Source organism: Ascaphus truei, chromosome 2 (assembly GCF_040206685.1).
Source record: "Ascaphus truei isolate aAscTru1 chromosome 2, aAscTru1.hap1, whole genome shotgun sequence".
Taxonomy (NCBI): domain Eukaryota; kingdom Metazoa; phylum Chordata; class Amphibia; order Anura; family Ascaphidae; genus Ascaphus; species Ascaphus truei.
This window is the reverse complement of record NC_134484.1, coordinates 401,399,765-401,412,458: the sequence shown is the minus strand read 5'-3', so window position 1 is coordinate 401,412,458 and position 12,694 is coordinate 401,399,765. Positions and strand designations below refer to the sequence as shown.

At 40.8% G+C, this 12,694-nt stretch overlaps 1 protein-coding gene across 1 annotated transcript in view; it reads left to right on the top strand.

The window, feature by feature from the left end:
- LOC142487653 (putative acyl-CoA dehydrogenase 6) overlaps positions 1-12,694 on the top strand; it is a 217,649-nt gene that overhangs the window by 196,216 nt on the left and 8,739 nt on the right. Inside the window, exons 7-8 of the mRNA XM_075587331.1 lie at positions 107-268; positions 3,156-3,306. Of these exons, the coding sequence (XP_075443446.1) occupies positions 107-268; positions 3,156-3,306 (313 nt within the window). The remainder of the gene's footprint in view (positions 1-106; positions 269-3,155; positions 3,307-12,694) is intronic.

Here is a 12,694-nt window from a genome sequence, read left to right as displayed (position 1 = left end):
GCATATTTACATGTCATTTTTTGTTTACTGTCCATATCCCCCATTCTCTGCAGAAAATTAACCAAATCAGTCTCGCAATCTACTGTATATGTTATGTTTTTTTTAGCTCTAACATCCATGGAAAACATCATACAGGAAACTATCGACTACACGCGCCAAAGAAAAATCTTCAACAAACCAGTACTGGATAACCAAGTTGTTCACTTTCGCTTGGCAGAATTGGCAACTGAAGTAGAGCTCCTTCGTTCCCTGTTGTACCGTACTGTTGGTAAGTAATATATGTATCAATGAAAACGATGAAAATACTACATCATTATCTGCACTTAATAGATTACTCTTTATTTTATTACATTTATATGTGTTCTCCATCTCCAAAAATGCATAAAAACACAGAATTTATGTTGAATGTAGTTACATTTCTATCAGACTGTTCAGATCATTGATTGTCTTATATTTATTACTGTTAGGGATCATTTTACTGCATGAAATTAACATGAAAAAAGTGGTGCTGTGGTGGCTACCATCACCATATTTGTTAAATTATTTGTGGGCAAAGCTACTGTAACACGCAGTAGGACGTTTTTCAGAATAAGTTTGTGTTATTATTGAGGAATTATTATTATTATTGTGGTGCTTTGGAATATATACACTTATAAAATATATTTTTTTTATAGAAACCAAGGGCTAGAGCCATATGCTACATTATGGGCTAAAATCCTAATAATCACTTCAACTCTGAAAGCTCTACAGGAGGATAGGAGCCCGGGGACCAAACATCTTGATAATAATTACCTCAAAGCAGGGCAATACTGGCCAATAAAGCCCTGTATAGGTTAGACGTATTGGCTAGTAATACCATGTTCTCCTGTGATTGTTACTTAAATTACCTTACTGCACAAGGCGGTTTCATAATTATTGTGCATCACGCCATATAAATTCAATATATCTTTTAACCTACTGTACATTGCATTATTATATTGAATTTATGTCCAGTATATATATATATATATATATATATATATATATATATATATATATATATATATATATATATATATATATATATATATATATATATATATATATATATATAGCAACTGTAAATATTCCTGTATGTTCGTTTGTATGTCTTAGACAGGTCTGCAGCCCTGTCTCTCCCAATTATCGCCCAGCACACAGCATTTCCACTGCAGCAAGGGATTCTGGGAAATGACATGCAAATGAGCACACAGTGCCACCTTTTGTCTCAGGCTCGTATTACTGTGGAGGGTTTTTGTCACTTTTTTTTACCCACTATAACCTTAATAATTGTGGTGAATATCTAGTCTAGTCTCAAACTTCCTGCCTCTGACCTGTCTCCCCTACAATCTATCCTAAACACTGCTGCCAAAATCACTCTACCATTTCCTAAATCTGTCTCAGCAGCTCCCCTGCTGAAATCCCTCTCCTGGCTTCCTATCAAATCCTGCATCTCACACTCAATTCTCCTCCTCACTTTTAAAGCTTTACACTCTTCTGCTCCTCCTTACATCTCAGCCCTAATTTCTCACTATGCACCATCCCGACTCTTGTGTTCTGCTCAAGGATGTCTTCTCTCTACTCCTTTTGTATCTAAAGCCCTCTTCTGCCTTACACCTTTTTCACTGACTGCCCCACACCTCTGTAATGCCCTTCCCCTCAATACTCAACTAGAACCCTCTCTATTCACCTTTATGATCCACCTTAAAACACACCTGCTTATCGAAGCATATGAGTAGCTCCGTGGCTAATACTATACACCTGATACATAAAGCTTGACCCCCTGCAGATGCACTTACCAGTATGCCCTCCTACTGTATCTGTATGTTCTTCATATCTACCAATTAGATTGTAAGCTCTTCGGAGCAGATTCTCCTTTTCCTAAATGTTAATTTTTATGTCTGAAGCACTTATTCCCATGATCTGTTATTTATATTATTTGTTATTTATATAATTGCCACGTGTATTACTACTGTGAAGCGCTATGTATATTATTAGCATTATATAAATAAAGACATACATACATACCGTATATACAATACAGTATGCAGCTACTTGAAGCAGCTAGTAGATAAAGTGTGCTGAGAATAATATTACCTGGTAATTAAAAGTGCAATCCCACATAATCTGTCCATTTAATTTAGATGGGTCCCCTGAATGGAGAAATGTTTGTCAACCAAGTGTATTCTTTACCCTTATCAGAGAACCAATAAAGATAAGGGGAGGTGGGACTCTGGACACACAGAGACTTGCTTGAACAAACTGTGACATCATACAAAAGGATATAAAAAAATACATGTCAGCATTTTCTTTATTACCTGTTCATATGAATATAAATAACACATTGAAGAAACCATGACTGGGGATTCACTAAACTCCTATAAGGGGTATCGCAGCTCAATCCCACGCTAACTGCCTTTCATCTTAATTGTAGATAATGCAGGATCAGGCTGCAGTACCCCTTATCCAGTGGCACATTTTACATTAGGCCTGGGCCAGCAAATTTTTGCAGCTAAAATAACCGCACCAAATACATCTACTGCACTCTCGGGTCAATTGAGCCTAATGGGAAGGCACTTAGCTGTGGCTGCCGCTCTTCTTCTTCTTTCATATCGCAGCGTCAAATGATGCAGCGAACGTCACCAATGTGATGTCACAAGGTGTCTCTTTGCCATTGTGTCATGGTGTCATGACGCCGCATTTCCATGCGGTGTCACGTTGGTGACATACATTTTCAAATCAACTGCTGACCTTATCGCAGCTTAATGCTTCTCAGTGCATGTGTTCAAATTAAATACAGCACTGTTTTGATAATTACTACAGATGCAGCTACCAGTATTAGAACTCTTGCCTGGGAAATTCTGGAGCAGTCTCACAGTAAATGCCTCAACATGGCCTCAACATTTCTGTTTGAATGGGTCTGCAGCGACCCCCCATGGCGTTAATCCGATAGGCCATTAAGAATCTCTCAGAAATGTTGAGGCATTTACTGTGAGACTGCCCCAGAATTTCCCAGGTAAGTGTTTAATACTGGTGCTTGCATCTGTAAGTCTGGTCTTAAGAATTGTAAAAGCATGTTGGTTGCATGTATTTTAGCTTCTGTTTACTAGTGTTACTTTATCTTTTTTTTAACTTAGAAATGTATGTTGGAGGTAATGACGTAACCAAGTTTGCTTCTATGGGCAAATTAAAGGCTGGACGACTGGTGCGGGAACTGAATGATAGCTGTTTACAGTTCTGGGGTGGAATGGGCTTCACTAATGAAGTTCTTGTAAGCAGGTGTTATAGGTAAGTGGAAATATTTATCTGACCTCTCCTGGGGCCTATTCTAGTAGCTTCGATAAGTGAGTTATCAACTGTTTTGAGGACTTCTCGAGCAAGTTTGCATGTTTAATGTAGCTATTCAGAAAGCTCAGATAACATGGCAACCTTGCTCGAAACCTGTTTCTTCCTGATCAATAGCGCTCTCACACTGAAAAACTGAGCGCTAGGTCAAAACTCAAAGTTTTTGAGAAATTAAGCTATTCAGTTAGCTCCGAGTTTCTCATCGCGACTGCAACTCGCACATTCTCCTCTCGCCACCTGAAGGTTTATAGGCATCAATCACGGTATCAACTAGTGCCGAAGCAGAAGCTTCTGGATTCCGTTCCCCATACATTCTCACTATGTCTACTGCTGGCTGTCACAGACATTCCATAATACGCTGCCTCTTGACTGCCTCTGCACATGACCATTCGTCCAGTACCTGGAAGGTGTGATCTTTCCACTAAAATTATCTTCACCCATCGGGGTAGGCATTACACTAGAGAAGGCCTTTAGCTTTCGATAACTGTGGGCATGTGAGGACTGGACAATGTTCTCAGACAGCTGCTGCAACACCTCCACCGCAGCAGACTCTTTAAATGGGCTAGCATTCCGAGAAGCAGAACTAGACCTGGAGCTGACCCCCCACTGGCTGCTACCACCTCAATGCTTGGGTATACTTCAATGGACAAAGAGTTTGCTGTAACTCCTCTCAATTGACCTGGACTGAATCTGTTTCTCTCTGTTTACCTTGGCTTCAGGGTATATGATGGGATATCCTCCAGGCATAGCTCCTGTAGGGCGCAGAGCCAAGAGCCCATCATCTTTCCTCAGATTGCATTTTCCTGTGAATAGCACTGCACCCCATGCCTTGTCAGGGTCTTGCTAGCTGACAATGACACACACTTGGATCTGACAGAGCTAGGCATAATTCAGACTTAAGGGTCTTTGGAGTAACTTCACCTATCGCTACAGCCTGACGGGGAGGTATCTGACATTCAGGGCCGACTGGTGAACCCTCTGGCTAGATGGCAGAGACATACTTCCTAATGAATCCATCCCAATTCGTATCTCAGCAGTGCCTCCAAATGTAGCACCCCTTTTCTGGCTATTCCCACGTTGGCAGGCAAAGATGTACCCGGTGCTCACCTGTTAGTAATTAGGATGGATCCTGAGCCTCCGTTGAATGAGAGATTGGGGTTACCGGTTTGGCGGTGCCTCCACCTGATTGGGGTCCTGCTTAAGAACAGGGATAATCCCTCCCATGAAAACTATGTGCCAACACAATTAATACACACGTGGAGATGGAGTGAACAATATATATAACGTTACCAACAATTAATAACATACGCATTATCATATACACACTATAACATTAATTACATGAACATTACATTTGCTCATGCACATTGCAATGAGATCCCACTATCTCCAGCCCTGGAGTGCCAGTGACAGTTTCGGCCGTCCAATGGCACTATGCTGCTGTGTTTCCTCTCACTATTGGTGTATTGGTGGGGCCCTTGAAGAGTTGGGAGTAGCGTGTCAAAGCGTAGAAATAAAATCAATAAGTCAAGGGTTCAAAGTAACAACGTGAGTTTATCTGTACCATGGCACAATTTGAGAGAAAAGAATTCCAAAAAGGAACTCAGGCCTCTGCCAACATATTGCTTGGTATCACATTTTTATACATTTCAAAATGAGTAATACGCCCCTTAAGGGGGCTGGCTTAGAGATAAATAATAATATGATGACATACAAAAATACATATTGGTTGATACATAAATATGCTTTACATTGCTATATTCTTATCCTATATACCATATATGTGGGCCTCTTAACCTTGTGACATAAGGGAGTTACTGTGTCCAGCCCTGTGTGTTACTGTATCTGTCAGATAACAGAACCTAAGGTCAGCAGAAATATCTAAGGCAGGAAAAACCTCTTACGAATGCATTTTCAATTCTTGCATGCCTTGTAGGAATTACACAAGGGTGGGTTACATCCAGAAGCGATACTCTGCAGAATCAAACATTCACAGATCATACACGAATTAAACAAATAAGCATACATACAAGCAAACACTCAAAATGGCGGTTAGGCCAAAATGGAGGTGATGATAGCCACACACATTATCTCAATCTTCACAAGCGCTACCCCATAGACCAATGTGATGCTGCCCTTGTACCTTTTTAAAGCTTCTGAGCGGTAGCCTGACTCCCTGGGGAAACAGGCTAATTGTCCCCCCGCAGCAGGGTCTCAGACAACAATCCCCTCACTGCTCACAAAAAGCACTGCAGTACGGTGTCCCTGGATCCTGCTCTGAATCTCCCAGAATGCAGCCACATCTTTGACACTACTATAGGTTCTAGCACTACAGGGATTTCCCTATCTCTAGGGCCACCCTAATATTCACGAACTAAAAGTGGCTGAGGGGCCTTTTGGGGCTGGCCTATGCCTGGGAGAGCCTAACCTGACCTCCAGTGTGTCCTACCCCTTCCCCTCCAAGAGAGGAACTGCCCCTAAAGCTGAGGCCCCAGTACCTCCGCTGCACGCGCGCCCGCGAGACTGGTGGCGCGTGCAGCCGATTCCCCGGTCTGCAGACCAAAAGACCGGGGGGGCCATGGCGAGGCTCCTTTGCGAGTCCTGCTCTCAATTCTATTGAGAGCAGGAGCAACTCGCGCTGCGCCACCCCCCTCGCAGTGGCCCCGGCGCCATTGAGGGGAGGGCTCTGGTCCCTGCAGTGTCCGCCACAGCGGGCACTGTAGTAGCCAGCGGGGTCCAGCCCTTAATGTGCAACACATCAGGAGGCAGTCACAAGGGCTTCTCCCATATCCAAGAGGGCCGCCACATCTACTATGCCGTAACTTTAAGATTCAGAGCTCCCAGAGGTCATCAGACTAATCCCTGCTACAACGGTAAAAAAGAAAATAATATAATGGAGAAATAAAGAGGTTATACAATAGTTAGATCCTGCTCCCAGTATTGTGTCCTGACTTTATAATGCTTGCCATTGTAAATAAAGTGTTCCCTTAACACAGTTCTGTTGTGATTTGCAGTGGATTGTGTAAGTGTTCATATTACAATACATTAAAATCTTTACATTAGTATTTTTAAGTGCCCGACCTCATTCTATTTTGCTCAATATTTTATATATATTCTCCAGTAATGTTTCATTCTATTATTGCAATATTAAATTAAGAACTCATATATTATTTTCATTTCAAAGAAATAACAAAAATAAAACATCTCTGGTACTAAATGTTGCCTCTGTTTAGTTGCCTATACGGTTACACAGTCTAATTGTGGTTTGGTGTCCTTATGATACATGCACAAATCACAGGTTTGCAGGGATTGTCTGCAATCTTGCTGTGTGAGAAGTATTTTTCTTTGTAATGCATCAGCCAAAGTTGGTGCCTGACACAGGCTTGCTTTGGATGTCATAATCCATGTATCTTTCTCTCCGCTTGCGTATACTCAGCCTTTCCATTTTCCCGTAAACTTAAAAGTACAGCAGTATTATCTCTTGGAAATTCTTCATGGCACACGTCTCACACAAGACATCAAAACATCGTTTTATTAAGCAACAGGGGATTTTTAATTTTTTCAGAAAGTCATAGCTGTGTCTTCACATATGCTGTTGCATCAATCGCATTTTCATACTATTTATAATTTTGTGTTAAGAAACAGTTCCCGTGGATTGGTGATGTATTCTGACTAACATTGTTTGCCATTTTTTGTATTTAGCCACTTTAAACCTGTGTGGGTTTTTCTATTTTATCATCCTTTTGCTGTTTGTAAAGTCAGATTACATGTAACATATTATAGACGTTAAGAATGAGTCATAATGGGTTTTTTTCTTTAGCTTTTTATTTGCAAGTCTTCTCCTCAAGAGTCGGTACAAATGAGAATCATTAATGATCATCAGTATTTGATAAGTTTATATATATATTTTTTTTTTTAGCTGGATAGTAGGATTGGCTTATGAATTTTAACAGTAGCTATATTATTCCAATAATACTGTTTTCTGTCCTGTTTCTTTGATGTCAGCTAGGTAGTTTCCATTCGCCTGGTTGGTTTCTGTCCTCCTGTTTTGATTACATTTGCTGTATTTCATTCCGTTTTTTCCTAGTTACCTTTGGTGCAGCTTAACATGTTTTCAAAACTCCTATTCCTTCATGAGCTAGAGCAGGGGTGGACGGCAAAACCTGCCCGTCTCAGTGTGTAATGCCATCACGTTATGCTCTGTGTCAGTGTATAGTGCCGTCAGGTTATGCTCTTTGTTGATGTGCAGTGCCGTCAGGTTATACTCCATGTCAGTGTATGGTGCGGAGTATAACCTGATGGCACTATACACTGACAGAGTATGTAGCCAGCAGCATTATACACTGACCCAGGGTATAACCTGACACAGAATACAAGTTGAGGGGGTGGCGGGGGGTGGAGAGAGGGTGACACATGGGAAGCAGAAGAAGAGAGGGTAACACATGGGAAGTGAAACCCTGGTTTTATCATTTGAATTAGAGGGAATAATTAGAATCAGGTGTTTTCAATAATTAAATAGATCTTCAGGTGTGAGTTTGAGAGGCCCCATCCAATATAAAGGTTGCAAACTTTGTGAGTTTAGTCTTCACTACAGATGTGTGGAAAAATGTCATGATATGATCAAAAGAAATCTATGAGGACCTCATAAAAACAGTAATTGATGCTCATTAGTCTAGAAAGGATTACAAAACCATTTCTACGAATATGTGGCTCCACCAATCCATTGTCAGACAGATAGTCTACAAATGGAGAAAGACCACAGTCACTCTACCCAGGAGTGTTCAGCTTACCAAAATCTTGCCAAGAACAAATCAGCTAATTATCCAGGAAGTCACAAAGAACCCTAGAGTAACATCCAAGGATCTGCAGGCACTCTCACCATGTCTAATGTGAGTGTTCATGACTCAACTATCAGGAAAGACTGAATAAGAATGGTGTTCATGGAAGGAGAGCCAGGAGGAATTACTGCTCTCTAAAAAGAACATTGCTGTCCATCTGAAGTTCACCAAAGAGCACATAGATGATCCCCAACACTTTTGGAATAATGTTCTCTGGACAGACGAGTCAAAGGTAGAACTTTTTTTTACCTCAATGCGAAATTTTATTTTTGGTGAAAACTAAACACTGCGTTCGAACAGAAGAATCTCATCCCAGCCGTCAAGCATGGGAGTGTGATGGTTTGGGACTGCTTTGCTGTCTCGGGACCTGGACGGCTTCCCATCATTGACACAAACATGAATTCTGCATTGTATCAGAAGATTCTAGTGGAGAATGTCAGGCCATCCGTCCAGGAGTTGAAGCTGAAGCGAAAGTGGATCATGCAGCAAGACAATGATCCTTAACATACAACAGATCTACAAAAGAATGGCTGCAGAAGAATACATTCCGTGTTTTAGAATGGCCTAGTCAAATTCTGAACCTAAAGTCAGCAGTCCATGCAAGGAAGAATATACAAAAAAAGAAAAGAGCGCAGAGAAAAAAACTAATTTAGATATATAATTCACATGAATATTTAATAAAGTATCTGTAACACTTGTAATTTAAAATCACAATGTGGGCTTTGCTGGTATCTTCCCCGTATCACCCAATGGTAAAACTATGTGATTACTGGCTCCTAAGTCCACTCTCTGTGCACCGTTCCTGTTGGAGCACCAAACGGTCATCTTGCTTGACGCAGCCGGACTACGGATCCCAGGATGCACTGCGGGCCTACACAGTCTCACGAGAGCTGCCGGTTAGCTAGACCCGGCGCTCTCATGGTTCTTACAGCAAACGGGGAAAGATTATCCGTGTCCTGACGGCTTTTGACACCACGTCCAGCCCTCTGACACTGAAATAGCCTGTATCCCTCTACGCATTTCGCGTGTACTCACGCGTCATCATTATGTTGTTGATATGAAGTGCTAATATGTTAACATTTTAAGGTTTTAACAGTGTTTTAAACTATATTTTAAGTAGGTCAATTTAAGGAAAGCTGAGTGCAAATTGCTGCTAGATGTAATGGGAATTATAGAGGGATGTAGTTCCTATGTGTTCATTTGGGACACTCAGATTATGATGTTTTATATGAATTCACACATGTTTTTCATGAATTTTTTAATTATTTATTTTTGAATGATGTTTTAAGGTTTTTATATGTATTTTTATGTTGCTTTGTTTTGTGTGTTAAGTGTCAATTATGTCAATCTATGTTATCTGTGTACATGGGGTGATAGTCCAATCACAGCACAATTAGTTGAGGCAGATGGACCAATAGGAAAGCATCCATTGGTATAAATAATTGTTCCAAGCATCTTAAAAATACCTCCTAAAGAAGCGTAGTACACACAAAATGCGTAGAGGGATACAGGATATCTCAGTGTCAGAGGGCTGGACGTAGTGTCCAAACCCGTCAGGATACTGATAATCTTTCCCCGTTTGCTGTAAGAACCGTGAGAGCGCCGGTCTAGCTAATCGGCAGCTCTCCCGAGACTGTGTAGAACCGCATCGCACAGTGGACTTAGGAGCCGGGGGTAGCACCGTTTTACCATCAGATGATACGAGGAAGATACCAGCAAAGCCCACATTGTGATTTTAAATTGTAAGTGTTACAGATACTTTATTAAATATTCATGTGAATTATATCTAAATGAGTTTTTTCTCTACGCTGTTTTCTTTTTTTGTTTATTGTGCCTTTTTTGCACCATTGGATCGCGGGAGAGGATAGGAGCAGCAGGAAACTCCAGGAAGAAACAGGAAGCTATCAGCGCATTCACCACCAAACTTTCTTTGTCCATGCAAGGAAGCCCTCAAATGTTACTGAGTTTAAGCAGTTCTGTAAGGAGGAATGGGCAAAAATTCCTCAAAACCGATGAGAGAGATTGACCAGCACACACAGCAAACGCTTAGTTGAAGTCATTGCTGCTCCAGGGGGTGCCACCATGCACTGAATCTAAAGGCTCACATACTTTTTCACACATGGAAATTGAATGTTGTATCATTTGTGGATAAATAAATGTTGAAAAAGTATTATGTTTTGTGTTATTTGTTTGATCAGGTTATTTTTTTATCTATTAGGATTTAAATTAAGATCTAATATAATTTTAGGTTTGGAATATGTGAAAATTCTAAGGGTTTCACAAACTTGTTCTCACAACGGTATACATATTTCTTGCATACACTATAACCATATCACTATGCTCATCAACATTTTAGGGGAATTGTTTTTTATTTTAAACAATGACTACCTATTTAACTAATTTTTAAGGATGATGGCTGTTACATATTATAAGAATACATTTATTTTGTACTTACTGATGAACTTCTTGGGTGGAAGCCTTCTTCAAAAAATGTAATGTTGTGTCTTTTTTCTCCTTTACAACTGCTGTGCTGGATGGTCTTACATTTGGGATGTGAGATAAAACAGCTCACTTCTTTACAAAGGTTTCTGTTTTAAAAATATTTTGGATTCTGCAATTGATACCATCTGACAATTTGCCCTTTGGTATATATCAATATAAGGAAAATCATTTTTAAATTTGCCTGAAATGATAACCTAATTTCCTCCCAATAAACTATTAATTTTATTGGATTTTCCTTGGATTATTCTGCCTATATCACGTGAGTTATCTACATTTGTTTTTATCCAACCATCTTCTGTTATTTTATTCTGGGCATTCTGCTTGGCAGATATTAAGTAGTTCATTTGGTCTTTCAAATGAAAAAGCTGTGGAGAAAAAACTGTAGTTCACATATTGTACTGTACATTAACTTTATGACCTTGTATTGATTGGATATTTATACTGGAAAGTACGTGTTACAATAATAATCATTCTTCTTGTAACCTTGAGAGCGCTTTGTGAGATAAATAACAGAGAAAGCCTCTAAGTGTGTCCCAATAAAACACATTAGCTCTCTCTAAAGGAGTTTTTGGTGGTGGGGGGAAGGGGGAAGAGAGAGAGGGAAACTATTTTAATAGAGTCCCAAGTACTATATATATTTCCTCAAACCACCCTCCAGCATATGGAGAGACAGCAGTGTACAAAAAGGAGCACACCTGGGAGACATGCAAAGTATACTAAGGAGGCCAGGGGAAATAGTGTTCACGAGCGTGATTAGCTACAGGTGCGAGCAGTAGAGCTCAAAAGTGTTCTGTGACAGAAGATCTTTGCTGCAACTGGTTTAGGTAGGGGGTAGCCGGGTTCTCAAATAAAGGCTAAGCCCATTTTGGTTACCCTGGATCCGTGTATAAGGGTCCAAGAGAGTTCGCTCTTGGGCTCAGTAACATTGTACCGTTTCCATATATTGTCTGTAATAAAAGTATTTTTGGTGTTCTTCCCTTTCCGGGCATGCCAGCAAGCAGAGATTGCTAGGGTGGGAGTTTCAAGGGGGGTTTTGCGGAAAATCTGTTACGAGAATGTGCCTAGGAGGTTGGGGTCCAGAGTTTTTGGTTCCCCCATAAATGTACCCAGGAATCATGCCTGATTCTCGGATACATGAAGGCACATTGTCCCGGCAATATCTCCCCTTGAAAACACAAGCGCAACTCACCACTAGGGTACCCTGCTTCAGCATAGTCCAGAAAGGAGATTGAGGCACATGGATGAATACGTATCCCTGTAGCTGAAGGAAGCACTAGGTTAAGGGGGGTAACCAAGCTAGTGCCAAAGTGACCCAGAACCAGTGTAGGGTTTGTGAGTGCCCCAACCGTATATAAGGTTGAGGGGGGACTCAGAGTCCAGACTGAGTCTAAAAGATAGTGTACTGCACCGACACACTTTATTTGAGCAAATACCCAGTATGTACCTGGCAGATACCTGGAATGCACCGCTCCTCACCTCTGACAAGCCCCGTTGCGTTTGCCTTCCCAGCCTGGGTTCATGCCTGGCTGACGGGCGGCTGATCTGTTAAATGATAATGATTAGGATTTAATAGGCTGCAATGCTTCGCGTGTCTACCAGATGGCATAAATTCATGAATTGTAATGCAGTATATATATATATACTGTGCAGTATTGCAGCCAGCGGGAATAAAATGCTTCAATCCCTGCCTGGAAAATACCTCAATGCACTCGGGCAGAAAACAGTCACAAACCTCAATACACCCGGGTATACCCGAATTCGTGGGACTAGCCGAGCTCGAATAAAGTGTGTCGCCAGTGTATGAGGAATAAGGCAGGTAGGAATAAAAGTACAACATCTTTCTTATTCTGTTCCCGGTACCCAGAGACTCAGAAGTATATTAAACATATACCTTAGTGTATTAAAATATACTTTAATAATGTAATGTAATGTGCTTTTACATTCGGAACCAATGTTCAGACAGGCTTTCCGAGCTAACCCATAGGCGCCAG